We start from the raw sequence: 25424 nt of genomic DNA, 5'->3' as shown, positions 1-25424 counted from the left end.
AATGACTCTGAGAACCACTTCCTGTGATTGCTATTTAGCCTATTTGACATAACTTACCATGATTATTGAAGTCACTCTGCAATTGCACTGATATTTTAATGGCAAATGCACAAATCAATTTCGTGAGATCTTTTACTGTGTGATACAGATCTGGATCCAGATGCAGATCAAAAAAAAAAAAAAATTTTTTTTAGATAAGTTTAGAAGATTGTGCAGCCTTACCAGAGGTACAGTATATGCTATCAGTGCTTCCTAGTATTTATTGTGCAAAAACTAGATTTATTATCATAACATCACCCATCTTCATAAAACTACTGTGTCTGTCCTACCCTGTCCCCAGGTTCTCCTTGCCTGCCTGGAGGTCCGGGCAGCCCATCACCACCGTCGCCCTGTAAAACAACCACAAGCTATTTATCTGAGATAAACACTTTGCATGCTCAACCACCCGTACCCCTAAATCAATCGGCAGCTACCTTGTCTCCTTTGCTGCCCTGTGGTCCTGTTTGCCCTCTAGGACCCTGAGCCCCTGGAGGTCCCAGAGTACCCTGATTATAAAAATGCAATTAGTAAATGCAAAATACACCCCCACATGCACAGAGGGTTTATCTGCAAGCTGAACGTGTCAGCACATCGCCAATGATTGACAGCGCTTACTGGGGAGCCCTTCTCGCCCTTCACGGCCACCCCGCTGCCTACTCCTGGAGGTCCCTGTCAGTGAAGAGAGATAAGAGCTGAGAGTCATTATGCTTGCGTGTTCTCCGGATATTTCTGCAGTGAGAGGACAAGCTGGTGAAAGTGTGACTCACCCTCTCTCCTGGGCTGCCCTTCTCTCCCTGTGAAAAGAGAGAAAGAGAGAGACACAGAGAAAGAGCGAGGGGATGCAGAACACGTGTTACGAAAAAGTTTCTCTATGATGACCTACCCAAGAGATTGATGTGCCTCATGTGTGTATACACACACACACACACACACACACACACACACACACACACACACACACACACATACTCACAGATTCATACACATACATACATATTCATACACAACCAACCCACCTCTCTGCTGCTCCATACAGTATCTCAACATTTAGGCAAACTGATACAGGAAAATTAATGACACAGTACTAGGAAGAAAAATTAATTACTGAAATAACAGAATCATTTTAATTCACAGAAAACCATTGTTTTCATTAGTGAGGAATTGAAAAACTGATATAATGATACTTTGCTGGGAATGCGAATCAAAGTCTGAACATTTTTATACAGAGTTATTCATTTCAGCTTCCAGAGAAACTGTCTTGACAGATATGTAATGAAATATCCATCAAAATTGGTTTTTGGATGTTTGGAAAATACAATGCATCCAAAAAAAAAAAAAAAAACGAAGTCATTAAGATCAACCTTTAAAATTAAAATAATACATTCAAAATGATATTGTGTAACAAAAATGACCTCTGAAAGATTTACAAGCAGTAAATGCTTCAGCCTCCGCTGAAGAAATATGTAAGTGGCTCAATACTATCATCGTGTGTGTGTGTCTGATAATAATGGTTTCATCTTGGAGCAGTGGCTGGAACCAAAAGACTCCATCTCCAATCTAAATGAAGGGCAGCATTGAATGAACATATAACTTGATCCAAGATTTCAGAATCCCATCTGTTATTACAACAATCTAATAACAACAACAACAACAACAACAACAACAACAACAACAACAACAACAACAACCACAACCACCACCACCACCACAACAATTACAATAATAATAATCAGCATCATCATAATAGCCATAAAAGTCACTGCCTACTCAAATTATAATAATAGCCAATGCCTACTCATGTTAACAACAATAATAAAGATGACGATATGGGCTGCATCCAACAGAATTTTCTATGTCTTTGAAAGTCTACAAGGATTTCTTGTATAAGCAGCTCAGGAAAAAAACTTGCCTGAGTAGAAAGCTGCCGAGGCAAGTTTGCATACTTTTAGCATCAAATGGCAGTGAGGGAACTTTTTCAATAATTGAAAATTCTATATCCATTATGTATCATTACATTATAAGACTGAACAGCACACTCATGTTTCTCAGCCCTGCCGGTCCTTACGTCTTTACACCATACCAAAAGGGATGGTGAGTCCAGCTTTATTTGGGTGGAAAAGTACTCACTGCAGTTTAGAAGAGAGCAGTAATTTTGATTTCAGGTTTTGATTTGTGACCTGTACTGGGTAAAGTGTGTGAGCTCATATATGAGATAAGCATAATTTCTAATTAAAATGTTGTCTGGTGCAGCTTTGAAAGACTTAATTTTGGATTTACGGGTAAAATTCATCCAGAGCTGATTACAGGGATTTTGGGCTTTACTTTCTAAACTGAGTACAATGGAGTGAAGCAATGCAGGAGGCAAACCTTGATGGAGACTCCTGATGTTCCTGGAATCCCTGGGAGACCATCCTGACCTGGTGACCCTGGAACTCCGGAGGCCCCTTTGGCCCCGTTGCTGCCTGGCCGGCCTGAAGTACCCTTAATAAAAACACAAACACTGGTTACTATATAGACATGAAGGCCGGTGATTTTTTACTCAGCACATCCAAAGCATCTCGATTGCTACACCTGAGAGTTTTGCTGCAGCTGGTCATCAGGTGAGTGTGGAGGGTTTGTGTGTGTTAAGCCCACTGTAGGATTTAGGTTCAATGTGACCATACTAAGTAAATTTAGAATTATGATGATGTGATTGTTTTATGGCCAAAGCAAAATGTTTCAAAACAAATATTTTGCATTGGCTTTCCAGTTTCTTACCGGTATCCCTGGGATGCCTGGTTCTCCTTTTCTCCCTGGGAAACCCCCTCCAGATACAGCTGAGCCTGGTTCACCCTGAAGCATCAGCAAAGCACCGTGAACACAAACTTTGCACATTACCTTGCTCCCTTGTCTCTCTCAAACAGGCACAGACAAACTACTTGTGAAATGCATTAGAAATAATAATTTAGCTCACCCTTTCACCTTTATTGCCCTTTGGCCCTTGTGGCCCTGCCGTACCTGGTTCACCCTAGAACAATAAAAAAAGACTTAGGAGGCCCTGTACTTCATATTCAGATGTCCACTAAACAACTCTACAGGTCAGGAGAACAGTTACTCACTGGGTCTCCTCTGATACCAGGTAGACCCTGTGAACCCTGTAAGACACACACAAAAAAAACAACAGTATTTTGTTAACCCTATGCTAATACAACACATCCAGTGGATCCGTAGGTTTAGGTTTGTCTACTCACCGGGACCCCTGAATTTCCAGGGGCACCTGATCGTCCTGGCAACCCTGGATTTCCATCAATACCAGGAAAACCCTAAACAGAAAGCAAAATGTTACTTTTTTTTCCATCTGGAAAAGTGGGTATAGAGTTGGTATGGCCTTAGCTGTACTCACTCTTTCCCCCTTTTCTCCTTTCACCCCCACTGAAGGGTCAAAGGGGATAGTTTGGCCTGGTGGACCTGGGCGTCCTTCAGGGCCTCTAGGGCCGTCCCTCCCAGGCAAGCCATCACGACCCTACATCCCACACACATAAGTGGACACATTATTATTATCTACAATGATATTATATATATAATATATAATATATAATATTGAAATATTAATACATTGATATAATGCCACATAGAATCATCACGGTCAGTGTTAATGAATGACTCACAGGCTCTCCCTTGCGCCCATCTGCACCATCTCTGCCTCTCTCACCCTGTGGAGTCAAACAAAAAGTCGCACCTTAAGAGCGGAAAATACAACTTACAAGAAGAGTGGTAAAAAAAAAAAGAGCAACTTGTGCATTGTACCTTCTCTCCACGATCTCCCTTCCCACCCTAAAAGAAATGGGAAAGGTTAAACTTATTTAAAAATCACGGGAGGGAAAAGGTAAGTATGAATGTACAGTGGGAGATTCACTCACCTGAGGGCACTGAATGGTACACTGGTCTGTCCCTGGAACTGCCTAAAAAAAAAAAAAAGAAGATTGTTTTTCCCTTATATCCTCCTTTACTACAGTATTTCAATTCCATGCTATTTCCATTAAAAAGCCACAAAATACCATTAACAACATTTATTGCGTCCGTTAAATAGCTGAACTGAAATCATAGTATTGGGAAAAATGTGTTGTTTTGGTCTTGATTACTGTAAAGTGATTACGCCAAGCTTGACTCTAACTTGGAAAATAAGATGACGAACAAAACATCTGTGTTATTTCCAGGTTTCTTCTCACCTCTGATATTCTGGCAATTCCACAGAGCAAGTCTGCCAGATCAGTATGTAGTGTGTCCAGCTGAGCTGCATCACGGGCATACAAGATGTTCTGGGTGCTGCCATCTGTCACAGCGCGACGGAGCTCCTCAATATCCGCCTGGTCGATACCCATTGCTAACACTGTAACACCTAGAAGACACAAACACAGACACACACACACACCAACAGATTTGTCTAACTGAAAAGACATATTTTTGGATTTGTGTGTGTACTGTATGCAGAAGGGATGTCATTGTAAAGTATGCATACATATTGTTACAGTTCTTGTGAATTCATGTTTTTTAAAACTTGTTTAAGTTCAAGATAGGGTTTATCTTGTCACAGGGCCACTGACTTTAGACATTTTTTTAAATTAATGTACATACACTTCTGTTGTTGAAATCTTGAAAGTAAATTGGCCAGATGCAGCCAATTATACTGATCTGGTAGGGGCAGTTAGTTACTTCAAACCACACTAAAGCAAACCTTAAGTTTTATTCTACAGGTGACTACAGTGTGACTGTTCCAGCACACCTGTAGCTCTGAGACTGCTCGCTGCGACAGTGAGGTTGTCAGCAGATCTTTTGTCAGCGATGATGACAACAGCACCAGGGACCCTTGGTCTACGTCCAGCCGAGGGGATCAGAAGGTACTGTCTGGTGAAGGTCACCGCCTCGCCTGCAGAGGGAGACAGACAACATCACAACTACTGAAACACGTGTTAAGGAGCGGCTACAGAAAAGAAGTTCAATAAGTGCAGAAAAGGAAGGAAATTTATCAGAAGATGTAGAAAAAAAAACAAAAAAAACTGACCAATGTTATTCCCTGGGCTTTCATCAAAGGGTGTGGACTGGATCTCTTGGAGCAGTGTGTCAGATCTGGCATGGCGATTGAGCAGGAACCATATTTTGGGTCTGTAACCGTATACTACAACTCCCACCTGAAACATGCAGATAATAATAAAAATGTTGGCAGTACACATTTAAAAAAAATCCCATGGCAGCTATCGGCCTTACACCTCTCCATGCCCTGTTGTGCAACTTATTTGTCAAGGAGTACCTGTGAGTCACGGGCTCCAATGGTGTTGAGTGACCCCGCTGCACTTGTTACGAGTTCTCGCAGAGGTCTTGCAAGGCTAATCCGATCGGTAGATGCCGGCACCAGAAACACCACATCCAGACGGCCGCCGATACACACTGTGGATAGTAAAGTTTAAGGCTAAGTAAGATATCAAAAAGTTTTTAAAGATATCATAAGTATATGAAAGGGCATGTGTTGGTGTGTTACCAGTGCGTTCATCTACAGAGCTCTCTGTTCCCAATCCACTTTCAAAGGTGGGCTGCACACTAAAGCGATATCGACGGCCCAAACGCAGCCCAGTCACCTGGTAAGAGCTGGACGAAGCAGGCAGCGACACAGACAAGCCTCGACCAATATCTGAGAAATGTGGACAGTTAAAATGATAGGTCTGTGGATCAGGCATATAAGAGTCTAAAACAAACAATCTATTAACATGTATAATAACATGTTGCACCTGTGTCCTCTCTCCAGCGTAGAATATATCCTGTGACACCTGGTAGTGAAATCCAGTCTAGCCGCGCAGAACTCTGGGTGACCTCTGCCACTCGTAAACTTGTGGTAGGTAGTGAGGAAGGGGGGGTATAGGCACCGGCTGTATACACAGATACAGAGAATTAGCAAATACCCAGCAATGTGCACATTTTGACATTTCATCCAATATATTTATAAACTATTGCACACACCAAAGCTCGACTACACATGTAGTTCAAAGGTTTTTCAGTGACTTTCAATGTGCAATATGCAGTTTCTTTACAACTGTAAAGTACTGTTAAATCCATCCATTACTGTATTTTAAGAAGACTTTTAAGGCCTTAAGTCTATTGTATATTTTCTCCAATCTGCACACTTTTGATGGATATTAAAACTTTTGGGAATTATGAAATACTCTCTGAATATGGGAAGACAGGACTCACGTGTGGTGACTCTGACAGACACAGGGGTTCCCTCTCTGTTTTGAACTAAAGCCATGACCTGCACCTCGTACTGAGCTCCAGGGTCCAGCCGGTCTAAATCCACTGCTGTAACATCTCCCCCAACCAGCTGACTCCTCTTCTCACCACCTACAGCAGCACATAGTCGCAACAGTGAGTAGTAAAAGACCACAGACCAGTTGTTTTATGGCAGCAAGCCTCTGTTCTCATTAATGCATATGTTAGGGGCAACTTGATTATTAATCGCTTGATGTCAAGCAAAAGGAGTGCTTTGAAATAAATTCTCCTGTAAGACTCTCCACAATAAACCCACCATCTGTTCTCCTCCAAGAAACACGATAAGCCGTTGCTCCCTGCACACCAACCCAAGTGACACGGACAACCTCTCCACGGGTCTCCTGGACTTGCAGTGATGTCACAGTCCCAACCACAGACTGATCTGATTCTGCCAGTCATAACAGGAAACTCATTAAGCATTACTTACGTATGTTCCCAATTATTTTATTGTATTTAACATTCCCCTACTTATTGCCACATTTCTCCCGTAAGACAGTATGAACAACAGAAAAAATGTGTATTTGATAGATTCAGTGTAGTACCTGTTCTGACATTCAGGGTGGAAGGGCTTCCCTCACGGGAGCCAGTCAGTGCAGAAACTAGCACGCTATAAGTTGAATCTGACTGTAGTTCATCAATGGTGAAGGAAGAGACGTCAGCTCCCACATTACGAGTTGTTTCAACTCCTGCTCAGAGAAAAACATGGCAGACAGGTGAAAATAAAGACATCTGTCTATTTCTTCAACTACAGATACACGAGGACAGAAGAGGCCGACAGCCAGACCACCACCCAAATCTAAATCCTTTGCTTACTTTATTTTTTTCTCTACGGTGCCCTGTTATCATGTGTTTGGCTGCATCTTCTGTTTGTAAAATGCTGAGTATTTAATGCTAATCATTGCTTACCATCATCGCGACGCCAGGTGATCTTATAGCCAGTTGCCCTCGTGGAAAGCGACCATGCAATGCGTATCCTCTGAGATGTGACATCAATGGTGCGAAGTCCAGACACTGATCCACTGTGGGGATTAGTCCGAGCAGACAGTGTGACCACCTCTCCGACGCGCTGATCAACAACAGCTGCAACACCAATTACTAGTGCCTCATCTGGTTGCAGGCCGTCTATGGTGAAGGCCATGGCCTCTGCCCCCAGAAGACGGGACTGCTCCGCATCTGCAATGCAGAACATCACAAAGTCCGCTTCAAAGTCTGCTTCTATCTTTTTTTTTTTTTTTTAAAGGATCATGGGGTAAGACCAAAAAATCTTCAATGTTGAAGATGTACAAGACAAATACAATAAAAACACCATTCAAAAAGATAAACACAGAAAATCCTTACAACACATAACACTTACTGTTGCTTTGTCTCCAAGTAACCCTGTACCCTGTTGCCCCAGTGACACCTGTCCAGGCAATTCGAATCCTCCGACTGTTTGCGTTCGTAACTCTTAGGTTGGTCACTCTGCCAGCACCTTGCTCTGAAATGAAAGAAATACAATGCCTCATGTTGTTTGAATCTTTTTATGACCGCAAGAGTCTTGTAGAGCCCGAGCATTTCACTTCTAGGGCAAGAACGGGAACAGAGAAAAGGTTTTACAGAAGGAAATTGATTCCAAGGCTATGGGCTTTCAAAGGCAGTGAAATGTGTGTGTATGGGTTTGGGTTTGGTAGTGTTGCCTTCATTGAGAGGTCAATAGGTAACACTAAAGAATATACAGTATCTGTTGAACAGCATTTAAGATTCAATGTTCTGAAACGGACAGATAAATGGAAATACACAGGTACAGAAAAAGTTATTGCGAAATGTCCAATATAGCACACAGCAGCACATAATGTCTCTGCTCGACTCACCTGGTTTGATGTAGACGGTAACAGGGTCGCCTTCATTTTCTCCCACCAGTGCTGTGACACTGACGCCATAAGATACTCCCACTGTAAGGTCTCTGAGGTCAAGGGTCGTTTGGTTTCCAGGGACAGTCCGGATTTCCTCTGTTCCCACTGACATGACAAGAAGCACACACAGATGGCGTATCCACATATCCATCTTGTTTTTATTCATAATTGGGCAATAAAAAAACAACAAGAATAATACAATAAAGAATAAAATGAATCACTGTACCTTCTGTGTTCAGGATAATAATGCGGTACTGAGTGGCCCCAGCTACACCGGTCCAGCCCAGTCTGACAGTACTGCCCAGAGACTCCACGACTCTAAGGTTGGACACCCTCCCCACGGGCTGCTCCTCTGCAATATCAGAGGGTAAAGACACTCACCAAAAATGGATATAAGTACAAAGAAACTTTTAAGCATAGATTTCTACATGAAAACATATTCAGAGCTGTAGGGAATTCAACCTCAACACATTTATGAACCATAAATCAATCCAAAGTGAATTCAGAGTTTAGAGTGCCCCCTGGCTGAGTTGCTGACCTCTGGATGTGGTGGAGACAGGTGTGGCCTCCTCACGACCCTCAAACAGGGTATACAGGGTGATGATGTATTCTGTGTTGGGCCGCAGCCCTGTTAACTCGTAGCTGGTAGTGCTTCTAGGAAAGGACAGGCTCTGGACACGGCCTCCTGTAGACAGAGCAACGGTCCAAGATCAGTGGGCTCATATTCATTTTACCTCAGGTAGGTGGGAGTATGATGGCTGCATATGTACTGTGTATAATTACTACTACTTCCAACTTAAAAGCGGAGCTGGCATGTAATACATATTAGGCTATATGTGAGTCAAATCACATGTTGCTGAAATAATGATAAAGTCGTGGATGATAACTGCAAACAAAAGCACAATCAAAACAAAAATGTAATTACGTTCAGCTTCATTTTAACACAATATTTCAATGTTTGAGCGTGTGCGACATATACATCTGACCTTCCCCCTCCCTCCACTCCAGACGATACCCTCGAGAGGACTGAATGATTCTCCAGGTGAGGCGGATAGAGGAGGGGCCGGTGGTAGCTGCTCTGAGGACCTGCTGCTCCTGACGCTCTGAGGAAAACACATGTTATGTAATATGTAGTAATTTTGTACTATGTCATGAGTAAAGCTTTATTCCCATCAATCCATCAATGAAAATGTTAAAAAAGATAGACAGACTTGAAAATGTGAACCTAAGAACAATACTGAAATACCTCTAGGTACATTGAAAGGGTTATCGGTTGTTGTAATCATTCCATTTGTCCATACTGGCCACAAAGAGATCCCTTCCTAAAGTGATTTCAGTGTAAATTATGGGGTACAAAATCCACAGTCCCGTGTTCTGGGCAAAAAAGCATTAGAAAGTTCACATGAGGCTTCAGCAATCTGAGATTGTCAGATCAAATGGGTATCTTCCAAAGTAACAGTCTTTGTGCTTCCACAGACTTTGTTTCCTTGCTGAACCATGACAGAGAAATAGTAAAACAAAGCAGGAATGTGATACTAAACAGCCCATAACTTTGAAAGATATCCACTTGAGTAATGTATTAAGAGGGACCTAAAAAAAATGTGAAACTATACTTTGGATATAGAACTATGTTGCCCATCATTGCATTACCTTTAACTGCAACTAATGTGGCTGAAACGTGAGTATGAACTCTCAAACCGAAACCCAAACTAAAAAGCCATCTGGAAAGAGTTCATTTATTTGTAGAAGGAAGTGGATATTTATTCACCGTAAACAACTTGAAAAATGCTGAATTAAAAATGCTGGAGTTTTACCAGTTTCTACAGGCTCAGCCAACATAACCAGCACAAATTTTAATCACTACACTCGCGCACAACAGCTGCCACAAGTAGCAGTTACTTGAAATTTTAGTTTTTATTTTTTGCTTAGAGAAGAGATCATGTCTTATGCTGGCGGCAGGTAATTACAAGACTGGTGGGAAAATAATTGCTCTGAGTGCAACAGCTAGTGTCTCATTTGCCATTTCGTTAAGTGTAGTAGAGATTCAGTGAGAAAATGTGTATAGAAACATCAAAACAAGAGAACATCTAAAAGTAAGTGATCATGAATATGCATGCCATTCTGAAGCCCTTGCCTTTCTTATCATTCAAGGTTCAGGATTCTGTTTTAAGAATGATACAATAACTACCCTGTTGAAGATGTGCCAATAGTCTGTCATTGACAGTTACAGACAATATCAGACAATATCCCACCTCTGCCCCTCAGTCTGTGGGTGTAGTGGACTTGGCTCAAAGAAATGCCCTTTGTGACTAAGAGCAACAAATCATCACACAGGTCGGCCAAGCAAGACAGACAAACACTTTCTCTTTAACATTGTAACTGTGATGAACGTACATCATTGAGAAAGTGCCAGGTGTCAGTGGGGAGCACAAAGGTCAAAGAACAAAGTCTACAGACTGCTGGCTGAGTAATAGGCACCCACTGCCATCCCTTTTAGGCCTCAGACTATACAGACTATACAGTAAAAAATTCAAAATTTTAATCCATGATACATTGTTCTGCATTATTGAATGCCATACAAAGCTACTGAAGCAGTTATGGAAGAAGATAAACAAAAAAACAAAACATTTATTTCCTAATGAGTGAGAACAGACATCCATATCACAAACCGCACACACAGGAAAACTCTACTGGTTTACATAGGAACAAACAAGAGAGAAACAAGCTCAGCTAAAGTTAAAGTGCTATGGTGTGAATATGTAGAGCATAGTATACATCTCATTTCTCTGTCAGCAGACCTGGCCCTCACAAACGTTTTTAGTCCTCCATTCCTGCCAGCTCTCTGCTCAGTACAGTGGCCCTGCAGTGACTCAGCCTTCATTCAAATAACATTGGTCCAACTGAAGTGACACCATATGGGTATTACTCACGAGAGACAGATGGTGTGTGTGTGTATAGTTACTGTGTAGGTGTGCTAAAAATGTTCCCTAAACAGAATTAAACAGTAACATGTGTTTGTTTTCCAGAAGAGAGACAAACAGCAGGGAAGACTGTTGGCCTTCCTCTCCATCTCTGCTTTTTGTTCCCCTCTGCTTCCTGTCCCTATACATGGCAGGACACAACAGAGGGCAAGCAACCACTCATAAAGCGTTCTTTTACTGCAGTTGCTAATTCATTCATAATGTCATTTAGTGTATTGTTTTGGTGTGTGTGTAACTTTGAGTTTTGAGAGGGAAGAGGGTACAATTAGAGGAGAGGAAGAAGAGAGGAAAAATAGCAGAGAGCAGAGAGGTTCGGTGTTGTGGTGAACTATTGGACGCACACCTACCTATCTTGAACCTGGCAGTGGCTACAGGGCCCTCAGTGTTGCCCTCATACAGCGGGATGATAGTCACGATGTACTCTGTGTCGGGCTGCAGTCTGGACAAAGTGTGAAATTCACTGTCACCAGCGACCTCCACAGTCTCGACATTTCGACCTTTGTGAACAAAAAAGTTAAAAATATTACATTTATGCAAATTTCGAGCAAAAAAGTCAGAGCTGAGGTGAAAGATGTGGATATGTTTGATGTTGTCTGCTTGTCCCGACCTGTAAATGGTCCCCAGACTAGACGGTAGGCCCGAGCACCACTGACGCCTCTCCATCGCAAACGAACACTGCCCTCTGACTCCGTCTCCACTGATAACTGCTTCACTGCCTCAAGGCGCACTGACAAAAGCAAAAACATGCATAGACACTTTGAATATTAGATAATTATACTGAAACACATTTGAAACCTCAAGGAGTCAATATCACTATATACAGTATGTACTTTATTAAGTACAAATGCTGTACTGTATTCAACACTATCTATAATATTCCTCCATTTTTTAATTTTAAATGTAAAAATGTAATGTGGGCTGTGGCACAGGAGGTAGAGCAGGTCGTCCACTAACCGGAAGGTAAGTGGTTTGATCCCCAGCTCCTCCATTTCGTCCACTCCTCCAAGATACTGAACCCCAAATTGTCCCGATGTATCATCGGTGTGTGTGTGTGTGAGTGTGTGTGTGTGTGTGTGTGTGTGTGTGTGAGTATAGAAAAGCGCTTTATGATTGTCTGTGTGAATGGGATAATATGGCGGTAGTGTTGATCGGCTGATAACACTAGAAAAGTGCTATATAAGTGCAATCCATTTAAAATGTTGTGTCTGCTTATTCTAGCGGGCCAAAGGGTAGACTCACGTGTGCGGGCATTGAGGATGGACGGGGACGCAGAGTTTCGGGGGAACAGGGGGTAGAGACTGATGACGTACTCTGTGTCGGGCTGAAGCGACTCCAAGGTGACGGATGTTGAGTCTGCAGACAGAGACTGCTCCAACAGCTGTGCCGCTGGCTGACCTGCTCTTCCACCCGCACCACAGACAGGACAAACAGACATGGAGGGCATGCAAATGACCAATTAGTGCAATAACAGCAATCAAAAATTATATTGTACAATATGTCATCAGACACATTAGCTGACAACAAGCTGCAAAAATATGGATGTGCCTTTCCGTAACCTCAAAGCACAATGCATGTTTGGCAGCCTGCCAACTACACAGAAATAATGTTCACAGCTTTAATATACTGCTTTTCAATGCAATGAGCTTGATAAGTCCTGAGCTTTCTGAGAAAGGCTGTGTCTGTGGTTTATGCATGTCTTTTATGTGCCTGGGGAGCTCTCTCTCAGAGTCAAAGGTGCACACTTGCTAGAGCCAGCAGACACAAAAACAGGTAGAAACATCGCACCTCTCATTATAGGATACACATTGACCTCATTTGAATACTCTCACACATGTGCCAACCTCACTTAGTCAGAAGAGGATCTCCATGTGAGACTGTAACTCCTGCCACATGTTTGGTGGGAGAAACTGTTTATATCAGCCCTCGGGGGGCACTTTTCTTTCCTGAATCGTGGCAAAAGCTCCCAGACAACTTGACACTGTTATGATCTACGCCACACCCTGTCTCTAGAAGTGTAAGAAATTACTGATGATCCCCGACACAAGTAAAGGTTTTCTCTGTCTATGTAATTTCAAGACTGGTGATGATAAAATGTATTTGATATTTTAAGTAACAATTGGGTACTAAAAATCCTTAACTGACAGGGAGTGCCTGAGGGAGTTAAGGTAGAGAGGCTCACGTTCCTCATACTCAGCCTTGACTGCTGTGCATTCTCGACATGCTTCCGACTTTCCACCAACAGGTTAACTGTTTTTATTTTCTATTGTATCTTATTTTCCTCTTTTATGTTTCCTGTAATCCTTCATTCTACCAAGATTAGTTTTTGTGACAGGATAATACTTGGATATGTTGGGATGTAGGATATGTCGCTGAGCTCCTATAACTGTTACAAAAATAGAAATGAACAAGTCAGGTGAGAGACATAAACAAAGTGAAAGCTGATAGAGACGGACAGAAAATAGAAACAGGGATATGTGTGTGCCTGACCTCGTAGTCCATAGGTGAGTCTGTAGCCCTGGACAGGAGTTGAAGGCTGATCCCAGCCCACAGTGAGAGAGAAGAAGCCTGCCTGGATCAGACGTAGACTGGAGACACCCGGCAAGGACCCTATATGAGGAGGTAAAAAAGAAATTGCAGAAGTAAGGCATGTGATAACTTCAAAATTAATGGTTCTAAAACGTGTGTGAGAGAGGTTGCATGAGCGTTTTGGCAGCTATCCCCCAGCTGACATTTGAGTCCTTCACTTTTTACTCACTGGTTCGTTGCTTGGCAGAGGCAGACTCTCCCACACTGTTGGGGTATTGAGCGATGATAGTCACCAGGTAGTCTGTCCCTGACCTCAGCTCTCGGGCAGTGAAGGTCCTCTGACTAGCAGAGACAGTCTCCTGCAGGTAGAGGCAGGTCATCTTTGTAAACATTCAGGCCTAAAACAAGCTTTTGTAAAGTGAAAGAAATGACTAAAATGGATGGCTTAGCCATGGTATTCTTCTATCTTCATCATGTCTGCCAGGGTACACAAAGGGGACTTTCACTCTTTGCTTTTCCAAACTTCAAACTCTACAGCATATACATGAAGAAGATCCACCCATTAGACATGTTTGTACTCAGCCTGAAGGGATGCGTTTCTCTCAAAAAGCAGAATTGACTTTGGCTCCGAAAACTGCAATTAACTACTTGAATCTAGGTGATGTGAACGTGTTGCCGCCCAGCTTCACGTGTCAACACAATGTCCTTCAACACCGAGACTCACCTGACGCAATTCTGCTGTGATAGGCTGACCCAGGCCGGAGAGGGGCACATACTGGACTACATAGCCACTCACAGGCCCCCCTGCAGGACTCCAACGAAACCTGAGAGAATCAGATGTCTGCCCTGTAAACTGAACGTTGGACGGACCAGAAAATGCCTCTGAGAGGAGAGGAGAGCAGAGAATGCAAGCACGATGAGACATGGATAAAATGAAATGCAGGTTTACAGTCTGAGATAATAGTCTACAAATATTTGTGACTGTGGTGATTTTAGTATACGGATGTTAGGTTGTGGTATTAACACACGTACCATCACTAGCATAGACTCCTCCTGCTTTGGAACACACTCGGGGACTCACAAGAGGAAGAAGTGTGTTCAGCAGTTTGAAATCCCCAACAAAGGAGGTGAAATCACTGCTGGGCTGAGAGGATATCTGAGCCAGTTCATTCCTGTCTGCACTCTTTATGCCTAACAAACACAAAAAGTTGGCAAAGTAAAAAAAAAAACAAAAACAAAGAAATCCATAGCAGTTCATAAGCAAGTCTAAAATAATTCCCAACTACTCTGAGTAAGAGAGGAGAAACTTCAGATTAGACACCTACCAACGGCAAAAACATGCACTCCTTGACTGCGCAGCTTCTGTGCTGGTTCTTGCACAATGTCCTGTGACTTGCCATCTGTGATCAGTATAGTGATCTGAGAGTTAAAGAGGACCCACGGGTAGAATTAGAAACACGAAAAATGCTGTGTTAAATATATTGTTATATAATTATGAAACATCGTAGAATTGCTGCTGCTCAAACCTTTGGGACATCCCGACTGGTTGCAGGGTTGAAGAAGTTATCAGCGACAAACTTGAGACCAGCACCAGTGCGTGTGTTTCCACCTTTATAGTTAAGATTTTGTACGGCGTTGACCAGCTCGGTGCCATTCAGGTAGGTAGTTAAGGTGAATTCTACCCTGGAGGGAGAGGAATGTGCATTAAATAATTTTGCACCTGCAGTAAGATCCTCTCTTGCTGCATACAGAGTAGTGAGGTAAATGTTAATATTGTCAATCACCTGGAAGTGTCACTATACTGTATGGCCCCAAACCGTATCCCTGAATCGCTGACAGAGCTGGCGAATGGTTTGACGATTCCAGCCATGAAGCCCTTCACCTGCAGGAAGTTAGCTCGGCCAATACTGGAAGACCCATCTACCAGGAAAACAATATCTGCTGCTTGCACATTATTACACCTGCCTGCAAATACAAGTGATAGAGAAAACATGTGAGCACATAGAGACATACTTTCTATACATAAGCAGACACACAAACACATGAGGAGGTCTCTTGGGGCTGATGTGGTAATTGGGAAGGTAATTAGAGTTTGTTTTTGTTTTTTTTACCTTGAGCTTCAGCATGTTTCATGGAGGACAGCAGGATGGTCACAGTAAAAACCCAGCTCCACATTTTTACAACCTGGGCACAAAAAGGGCAGTAAACATTTTTATTATGTTCAAAACTATTTAAACTCACTAAAAAAACAGCCTGACCAAATTACAAACTTGGGATGTAATGCTGTTTTTTTTATTCTCTGTTAATATAAATATCCATCCATTAATTGGTAGTTAAAAAGAAAAAAACATTCACAGTATACATGCTTGCAGACTCTGAAGGCCCTCTTTTTGTTATCACTACTCCTGCTCCTTCCTCCACTCATTCCTCCCTCCAAGTCACTATTACTATTAGATAGATCTAGATGCTAACACCTTCAGTCACTTTCGTACGCCTGAAGCTTTTCGGCCAGGAGAAGATGTCTCCCAACTTTCTTCAGACATTTCGACCCTGAACCAAAACGTCCTCCAACATCCTGGCTTCCAGCTCAACTCCTCCCACCTGTTCCAGAGCCAACAAGAGGCTCATTCTGCTGCCTCCCCCAACCTGCTACTAACTGTCTCTTCTCCTGCTATTCCTAGACCTGTGAGTATCTTCTACACAGACTGCGCCAGGAAACCACTGGACTGTCAGTAAAATAAGGATGATCCTCTTCGCCTCCTCAGACCATATGACTGTAACAGGCCTCAGGGATGTTTAGATGACCGGGGAAGTTTAGTTTTCTTCCTAGGTCTTCCCTCATCTCCCACGACTGTGCCAGCTTCAGGAGGCTCTTCTTGGGCTTCTTGGAGGAGGGTAGCTTCTCCCCCTCCGTGATGAACTGTGTGGATGGGGCTGGTCTCCCGAGACGCTTTTTCCATCTCTCCTGCTCCAAGATGTCGGCCAGTGCTTGGAGGACCTTGTCATGATGCCATTTTTATCCCCCTGGCTAAGTGCAGACTTGCACCCCACCACTATGTGTGCCAACGTGCCTATCTCTCAGCATACCTTGCACAGTGGGTCCTCCCTCATTCCCCACCTGTGTTGTAACCATCTCCCATTTGAAGAAACACTAGCCATCCCTCGGGTACTTACTAATCACCCCATCAAAGTTCCAGTTTCTAGTGGTTACATGATCTTGACACTTTCCTGTTCAGCTGCATCCCATTACTCATCTGTTCCTCAGCATATGTACAAGGTAGTTCAGCCCTGTTATTGTTCAGATTGTTTATATTGCCTTAGCGTTCTAGCCATTGTTCCTGCCTGTACCTGTTCTGTCCCAACTTGCATTTTTCATATCCTGCCTGCCTCTATCATCTCTTTGAACATATCTGCCTGTTCCCATTGTCTTTCTGACTACCGGGAGAAGTATCTTTTACAGAAATTCCTAGACTAGCATAATGACCAAAACTAGAGCTTGTAATGTAAGGTAAGGCAAGAGTATGAACTCATTAGTGTGTAGCTGATCTGTCTGATTGCCTCTACTGGTCTACTAAATGGTCTGACGTCCTCAGAACACACATCTTAATTCTTGGTGATGTCTCCTAGCTTCAGCTTAAAAGCTTAATTTAACCAGCCTTAAGAGTAGCCATCAAGATTAGTTTTTCAACTGGAAAGACAGAATTACATTATCTATCAAGCACTGCCGTTACATAATAACTGAAGAGAGTACAACACAAAAAACATCACAGTACAGCATCAAATCTTTCCAAGACACCTGGTCCCTCTTTCTGCAATTTGCGCGTTCATTTTTTTCTACTTCTGCTCCTCCTGATGCTAAGTAAGGTATATTTGAAACACATTTGGCGATCTCATGAATATTGTTTATGTTTTATTATGCATATCGTACTTGTAGTATTTATTGTGTTTAGCCTGTTAAGTTTCTTGATTTGTATTCTCCTTGTGATGTGATGTTTTTGATTGTAATGCCTTCTGAAAACAAAATCCTGAATTTTTATTATTCATCCAAAAAAGCATGTGATCCCAAGACCTTTACAAGATACTGCAATCTTCAAACAACAGCCATCTCAAACTGCATGTTGGTGATAAACTACTTATAATGCTGGTCCTAGCCTGCATTAAAAACTAATATTGAAAGCAGACACAATTATTATCCATCACTCATGTTACATTTAAACAATGCAGGGCTCCTCCACGTGTTTGCAGATAAAATCCTGTTAGAGTTTACTCTTAATTTGCCAGTCAAAAAAAGTCAGTGTCTAACTCAAAGAAGCCCAAGTTTCTTCCCATAACACACTAATATTATCATATTAGTGGGGGGGTATTTTAGGTGTTAAGTTTCAAAGACTAACTGATTAAAAAAATACTTCATAGAATTCCAAGACTTTGTTGATGTTTATATAGAAACAAAAATCCTTCCTACTGCCACAAGCTCTACGTTTTAAAAAGGCCATGAATGATACATACATAGACACATAAAAATATATGGAGAGAGACAAACCAGGAATGCAATGCTGCCCATACATTGGATCTTTCTATCTGTGCTCTTTGCCCTCATTAGAGCAGCAGTCAGATAAGCCTCTTTTGTTTCAGGGAGGTTCATACCACTCTCTACATGCTCTATAGCACCCTCAAACTTCACCACTGTAATCAGCCCCAACTCAGCTCATTTTTGGACATGTCTCTGTGTCTGTCTTTGGTTACTTTATGTGTGGAATCCTAATGGCAGAAACTTATGGACAATATGTATCATACTGAAAAAAATGCAACGGATCTTATCTGTTCTTTGGGACATAAAGAATGCAGGGTTATCTCATTGTAGTTTTTTTAAATTTTTTATTTCTGCCTGTGTCCCTTTTACACATCAGTGTCTCCAACCTCAGCTCACAAGTTATGGACAAAACCATCACTTGCAGCTAATTTCAGTGATGGCTTTTGTAAGGTGAGGGAAATCCGTCATGAAAGTATAACATTCATTTTCATGACAACCTCTGTTCACACTCCTTTTTCACAGAGGTGATACACAACACAGCGGCTACTAGAAATAGCAAACAGATGTTGAGCCAAAGAACATAACCTCTGATCTACTCAGTAGAGCTAGGGTAAACAATTTCAGGAGCAAAACCATGAAAAGCCACTAAAGTTGAAGAAAGGAAATGTGTAAGTTAGGACAGCAGGGCAACGAGAGACAAAAGTGATTTTTTCAAGCCCTTTTAGGATTGCAAAATACATTATCATCATCTGGAGTTTGGTCGTTTTCATCACTTGGATCGCTGACCCAAACCAGACTGATTGTCAGAGTGTATACATCAGAACTAGCCCACATGAAAGACAGCTGTAGTTGATACCGTCTGACAGGCTTAATAACATTCATAGCGAACAGAAAACTATATTAAAGGTCTCCTCTTTGTTGTAGTACTTTGTGTACTAAAGTATAACAGCTTGCCAAATACAACTGCAGTCTCCGTTCTCTTTAACAAGACTGGATCTGTTGTGCTTTGAAGGAAGAGTTCGGGGCTGCCCCAGCAGCCAAATGGTTAAGGTGCATACCACATAACCACAGCATCCTTGGTTTGAATCTGGCTGTGAACCCTTGTTGCATGTCATACCCCTCTTTCTCTCTCACTCCCCTCTTGTTTCCTGTTTGTCTCTATCCTTTCAGTTTTCCAATGAAGGCAAAATGTTAAATATATAATCTTTAAAATAAATGATAAATAAATAAAGGACTAGTTCAACAGTTTGGGCAATACATTATTATTTTTTCTGTCTTTCTAAGAGACAGATTGGAAGATTGATATCACTCTCATATCTGTATGGTAACTGTAAGGCTCCAGCCAGCAGCCTGTTAGCCTATCTTAGCATAAAGACTAGAAACAGGGGGAAACAGCTTCCCCAGCTCTGTCCAAAGGCAACAAAATCTGCCTAGGACCACCTCTAAAGCTCTCTAAATATTGAGGCACAGCTGGTTTGTTTAATGATAACAAGTGAACGGAGGACACAAAGGTCTTCCTATTATAATACTTGCTACTTTCATATGTCTTCTATTGAGTAAGTATGCTATATTGTACATACAGTGAAGGAAAACTCTAAAGTCAAAATAGACACTAGAATTAGTTGCCTGTTTCCACTTTTAATTTGTTCAAGAATTAAAACTTCAGGCATTGTCTAAAGCCATATGCTCATATTATCCATAAATTTTTGTTCCCTTGGGAAGATGCAGAGCCCACAAACCCAGCAGTTTTAGATTTTTGTCACAAACATGCAGCACACACGTAAAAAGCTTAATATGTTCCAAATGTAATGCCCCTCTCCCTTTCCAAGATTCAAAATATTTTAAGACTTAAACACTTAAGCACATAAAAATGAAATTATGTACAATTCCCTCATGATGAACCACATCAGCTCACTTACCTTTCATGTTCATTTTCTTTTCCCTGTATGGAACTGAATGAAATGATGTTTATTTCTGGTTTCATTATGTAAACCAGGTGTTGGGACCACAGTCTATTCCCACAGTCTATTCCAAGTAGTTTTAGCATGGCTAACTTAACAAGTCCAAATTTAAAGGCATTAATGATTTGAGGGCCGTTATACCAGCTAAAGACTAAAAGAAATGGCAGTAAATGTTGAAGGCATCACAAAGAACAGATTTCGCCTCTTTTCTTCCTTTTCCTGCCGCTCCCACAACACATCCATAAACCATACTTTTGGCCCTAACCTAATCTGTGAGTACGTACAATTCTGCTGGTATATAGGATATTGTCAAATAATTGCTGAAATAACTCACTAGGTAGACAACATGCCAGCTGTGGGAGTAACCCACTTCCTATGATAAAATTTATTATTACAGCATATGTAAAGATAGTCTATATTAAGTACATTCCTAGGGTGGCCTCCACACCTGGAATTTTAAATGGATGATGTAACTGGCTTATGGGCATGGCAACACCCACTATAGGCAACCAGGGAATTAAACCAAACAGGTGGGTTTTAAGTGCTGCTCAGAGCCATCATGGGGGAGAGAAAAAAACTACCTGTACGAAACAGCATTGATAGAGGAGGAAAAGGACTTTTTAGGGGCAGGGAGAAAAAGAGATTAGGACTCATCCCATAGCTTCTGTTGGGAGCTGTACAGAGGGTGGCCTGTGCTCTCTGAAAGCTCAGCTCCGGCAGGATCACTGAGTTGTACTTTAGCAGAGATGCCATTCTCCCAGGGGGGTGGCGGGCCACAGCCTGCTGCAATGTGACAGAGTGCAGGATTGTGTAAGAGCCGGGCTCTCTCAGCATAACATCAGCCCAGGGACAGAGAGCCAGAGAGTGACGCGATTGGACAAAGGGACGGAGAGGTAAAAGGAGGCCAGGGTGTCACAGTAATTACCAAAGTCTCCTGCAAACTTGCTCACACATCAAGACTTTTTGTGTACTTGGTACCCACAAGCTGCTGGTAGCAAGAACAGGAGAGACCTACTCTGAGGCTGTATGGGAGTCAAAAAAAAGGAGAGACTGATCCTATCACCTTTGACCTCTAGCCTCAGGTCAAGTACAGCATCACACACATTTGTCAATAATGGATTATCAGCTCATTTCTTCATCCAAACCAAACAAAAGTACTAAAAACAGCAGCTTTTGAAAATCTTCTATGACCCCTTGTTGGAACATGTCTCAACGGAAGCATTTATCTTATCCTACTGTTAAGCTATTTCACAAGCGTTGTATTTCTATTAACAAATGCCAGATGGACTAAATAAAGGAAACAACTGCATCCATCAATGGGTTATCCCTCTCATTCAAAGACATGAATGAACAGAGACAAAACCTTAAACTCTCCTCCAGCTTAATCCAATATAAACACAGTTAAAGAGCAATTTAAGCCCCAGTAAGAATCAAAATATGCACATATCTATTCAAAATAATTTATGGAAGCATAATTTTTAAACAAAAAGGGCCCATTGCTGATAAAATTGTTTCAACTGGGACTCGAATATCTGATAATCACGTTCTCTTCCTAAACCTCAAGTGAACAAGCAAAAATGTGCCCCAAAAACACATCAAACAACCAGTAACCGGCAGCAGTCCTCCGTAGATGACACACTTGGCATCAGGCCAGAGCCATCCACTACCAGAGTGGCACGCCAAAAACTTAACCCAGCATGGCTGCAACAATGCAGTGAATGAAAAGATGAGGGAGAAAGTTGGGGGGATGAAGGTGAGGCACAGGGGGAGAGTTTCAGTTCAGTCCTGCACAAGGTTTGAGACCTTATGTTTTAAAAGATATGTCAGTAGGGGATTTTTTTTGCCTGTCGCGTGACGCAAACCACAGCAAAGACATGAATGCCCTCAGAAGTGGAAGAGATGATCAAAACCAATTAAGACACAAAGGCAGAGGAGGAAGCGGAGGAGTGAGATTCCCTTCCTCTGTGCAGCATCGTGGTTTGTAGCAGGAGTAATATTGCCTTCTCACTAAATGAGTTCAGACGAGGTCAACATGGTTTTACACTACCCCTTTGTCCCGTGCAACTGTAATGAAGACTAATGCAGGCAGAGTGTTTGCAAGAGAAAAGGGGAATAATTACAGGTTTTGTCTGGGTTATACGATCTTTAATTTAAATATGCATCACAATGTTATGTGTTTTTTAGTGTAATGCCCCAGAGGAACCTCTGCGAGGTTCTGATAATCTTAGGTATTGCGAAAATGTTTATTTTATTACAATTACATTTCAGAAAGGGTGAAAATGAGGTGATCAGTGTTCTGCTCGGTCTTGTCCAAAGTCAAGGCTTTTGCTGCATGGAACACAATAGGCTAAGGAGTGGTTTACTGGCTACAATTCAAGTGCTCTATAGGTACAGTATGAGTTACTGGTGTCCAGCATGTACTTGCAGAGTAAATCAATGCCGAATTTTTCAATCCTCACATGATAATACATTAAGTTATGTCCCGACTCTGCCGCCTTGTAATCAGGAAATGCAGCTTTGACATTGTGCATAACGCCAAAGCCGGAAAGCACCAGCGGCATTCCCACAAATTTACCTTCCTACCTCCGCCTCATCTTACCTGCGGATCTCTGCTCCGTGCACCGGGCCGCATCCTGCCGCTCCCCACCTTTCCACCTGTGGCACATCCAGCCCTAGCTCTCCGTTGCAGTGTCTGGCCACACAGTAGTATGTGCGCAGTCCCCGGTGTCCGGTGTCCGGTGTCACAACTTCAAAAAGCCCCAGGCAACTCCAAGGCAGCTCAGAAACTGAACTCGTGTCGCTGCATCCCTGCAGGAGACTGTCAAAGCTGTAAACGCTGTTTCTGATTCCCGGGGCTGCCTTGCTTGGCGAAGGTTGAACATAAGCCGCAGCAGAACAGTCCAGACTTGTTCGGATGCCTGAAGGGGACTTCTCCTCCTCAGCTCTCCCTTTCTGCCCTTTTTTTTTTTTTTTTTTTCACCTCATTATATTTGCCTCTCGTCCCTCCCTGCTCCTGCCTGCAAGCAACCCATGAGACAATCTTTAGCTGAAACATTATCCTAATAATTCCGTTAGTTTTTCCAGGTAAGACAGGAAACTCAGGGTCACGTGATTTCATGCTTCATCGCTCTTAAGCACAGCGAACCAACGCGGCAACACTCACCTGCATTGCTATGAATCAGGAACTTGGAGATTGATAGCAGTATTACTAACAAGACTAGGTCCAACCCTGGCCGGACCGCCCTTAATCTGTTTGCTTCTCTCCTACTCTGTGCTCATATACACAGTAACTTAATGCAGCCGAATTCCCAATACAGCTGTTCTCATTTACGTGTTTTAATGATTCTGTTGTCAGACAACGGAACAAGCATGAACCAGTGAATGAAACGCGGCCCATCAAGACTACATGTTAACCAGCAGTCATCTCCGAGCTGCTGCTCTGCGCTGCTAAAATCCTGATTTTATAACCGCGACATCGTCTGACAATATCACCACACATGTTGGTCAAAGACAACGGCTTTGCTGGGATTTCGGCTATGTTTACTATGTAAAATAATCACTCAGAGAGAAAGTTAGAAGGTCATTCACATCCGTGTCATCTGAAAGTCGCTCGATTTGTCGCTAGGAAAGAACTGCTAAAGGGGTGCGAAAAGTCGGCAAAGTTTGCAACACGGCTTGTAAACGCACCCTGATAAAGTAAGAGAAACTATTTGCGCCAATTCATTTTGAAAAAGCAACGGCCCAATGGCGGAAACTCGGCCGCTGACCAATGATGTAACTTTATCACGCGGCCACTCGCTCAGTCAGCCGGGTACCGGCTTTTGTAGGGCTGTCCTACCGGTTTTGTAGCTGTATCGCTCGTCAATTTTCTCTGGCTCCAACTCGCAGACTTTTCATTGCGTCCCGTCTCATAAGCGCAGCTTTAGATAGGCACACGCTCTCTTAATATACTTACAAACACTTACAAAAAGTAATGTCACTTTAGTTACATTTAACCCCCTGGTTTTGCCCACGAAAGTTAGCTAACTAGCACCATTTGTGGTATGAATGTTACAGTAACATTAGCTTAGCTGGGTAAATTACAGGGCATGGCTAACTCACCTCCACTGGAATATTAGTTAGCTATCAACTGTTACAGAGTTTCTACACGTTTTTATTTATTTATTTGGATAAGGGAAATATTCTCCCTAAGAGCAGTTTGTTGTGTGACTGCAAACACTAAGGTTATCTGTAGAGCCCGACTGAAATATCCGTTGTCTTATTTTATTGGCCCAGATTGGCCTATCACAGATATATCGGTATTGGTGTATATTTTGTCCAATATGGGCCGATATGAAAACTTTTTTTATAAAGAATATAATTCCGAAAAGATGCCTGGGGTAATGAAAATACATAAATAAATACATAAATAGAATCATCTCAAACAAAGACAAAAGATGCTTTATGTAGATATATATATATATATATAGATATATATATATATCTATATATATAGATATATATATATATCTATATATATACACATATAAAGACCATCGGCTATATATCGATATCAGAATTTTTTTACTCCCTAAAATCAGTATAGGCATCAGCCCAAAAAATGTCAAAAGTGTGACATACCTGTTGAAGCAGAGCTGCAGTGTCTGTTTTTCTCATACTATATATTAAACTAAAAAATACTGAAGGAGATGTTAATCTCCACAATAGGCCTTTTTGACAGCAGACATTTTGAATTGTCATAGTAGGAAAAGCACAGAGCTGTGTCCAGAATAAACCCTGTTGTACACTCATTTACTACTCGCTATTTAATAGACACCCAATAGTTTAGTCAATAGTGAGCAGTAAATTTAGATTTCGGATACTAACTAATCATTGTCATTTTGCATCAACACTGTCAGCTGTAGAGTTGCTCGCGGGTTATTTTCTTATCAATAATATGCATGTACATGCTATGTACGATGCTTTTTTCGTTCCAATGTGGAATTTTTGAGAGTGCTATATAGTGGATACATTTACTCAAAGTACTCAGACACTAAATAAAAATGGCAGAAAGCAATTGCCTTGCACTGTAGAGTAAATAAGGAGTATTTTAGGACACAGCCCAGGTGTTACTAATTTACTAATGACATTAATGATGGCTGCATTCTTTAATCGTACCAGTGAGCCACCATGCACAGTACCAGGACCCTTAAACTGC

The 25424-nt window shown here is 42.0% G+C and overlaps 1 protein-coding gene across 7 annotated transcripts in view; it reads right to left on the bottom strand.

Annotated features, from left to right (window-relative positions):
* col7a1 (collagen, type VII, alpha 1) overlaps positions 1-23191 on the bottom strand; it is a 64021-nt gene extending 40830 nt beyond the window's left edge. For all 7 annotated transcript variants that reach the window (XR_005706303.1, XM_040115883.1, XM_040115886.1 and 4 more), the window contains exons 1-40: positions 22827-23191; positions 15847-15919; positions 15520-15700; positions 15262-15418; positions 15061-15154; positions 14768-14926; positions 14460-14617; positions 13965-14094; positions 13697-13816; positions 12449-12604; positions 11817-11936; positions 11557-11706; positions 9215-9331; positions 8767-8913; positions 8455-8580; positions 8187-8333; positions 7691-7813; positions 7243-7509; positions 6879-7022; positions 6593-6724; positions 6262-6408; positions 5802-5939; positions 5555-5704; positions 5327-5463; positions 5081-5207; positions 4802-4945; positions 4248-4417; positions 3939-3980; positions 3826-3852; positions 3687-3731; positions 3422-3541; positions 3270-3341; positions 3138-3173; positions 2993-3046; positions 2797-2871; positions 2407-2520; positions 807-833; positions 655-708; positions 474-545; positions 330-389 (exon numbers count right to left, since the gene is read on the bottom strand). Coding sequence is in view for 6 of the 7 variants with exons in the window: in XM_040115883.1 (XP_039971817.1) it covers positions 330-389; positions 474-545; positions 655-708; positions 807-833; positions 2407-2520; positions 2797-2871; positions 2993-3046; positions 3138-3173; positions 3270-3341; positions 3422-3541; positions 3687-3731; positions 3826-3852; positions 3939-3980; positions 4248-4417; positions 4802-4945; positions 5081-5207; positions 5327-5463; positions 5555-5704; positions 5802-5939; positions 6262-6408; positions 6593-6724; positions 6879-7022; positions 7243-7509; positions 7691-7813; positions 8187-8333; positions 8455-8580; positions 8767-8913; positions 9215-9331; positions 11557-11706; positions 11817-11936; positions 12449-12604; positions 13697-13816; positions 13965-14094; positions 14460-14617; positions 14768-14926; positions 15061-15154; positions 15262-15418; positions 15520-15700; positions 15847-15919; positions 22827-22859 (4545 nt within the window). In the remaining variant the exon portion in view is untranslated. The remainder of the gene's footprint in view (positions 1-329; positions 390-473; positions 546-654; positions 709-806; positions 834-2406; positions 2521-2796; positions 2872-2992; positions 3047-3137; positions 3174-3269; positions 3342-3421; positions 3542-3686; positions 3732-3825; positions 3853-3938; positions 3981-4247; positions 4418-4801; positions 4946-5080; positions 5208-5326; positions 5464-5554; positions 5705-5801; positions 5940-6261; positions 6409-6592; positions 6725-6878; positions 7023-7242; positions 7510-7690; positions 7814-8186; positions 8334-8454; positions 8581-8766; positions 8914-9214; positions 9332-11556; positions 11707-11816; positions 11937-12448; positions 12605-13696; positions 13817-13964; positions 14095-14459; positions 14618-14767; positions 14927-15060; positions 15155-15261; positions 15419-15519; positions 15701-15846; positions 15920-22826) is intronic.
* Between the last annotated feature and the right edge of the window lie 2233 nt (positions 23192-25424).

This window comes from Xiphias gladius, chromosome 21 (assembly GCF_016859285.1).
Source record: "Xiphias gladius isolate SHS-SW01 ecotype Sanya breed wild chromosome 21, ASM1685928v1, whole genome shotgun sequence".
In the NCBI taxonomy this organism is placed as follows: domain Eukaryota; kingdom Metazoa; phylum Chordata; class Actinopteri; order Istiophoriformes; family Xiphiidae; genus Xiphias; species Xiphias gladius.
The sequence above is the reverse complement of the archived record's forward strand: the minus strand, read 5'-3'. Positions and strand labels throughout refer to the sequence as shown.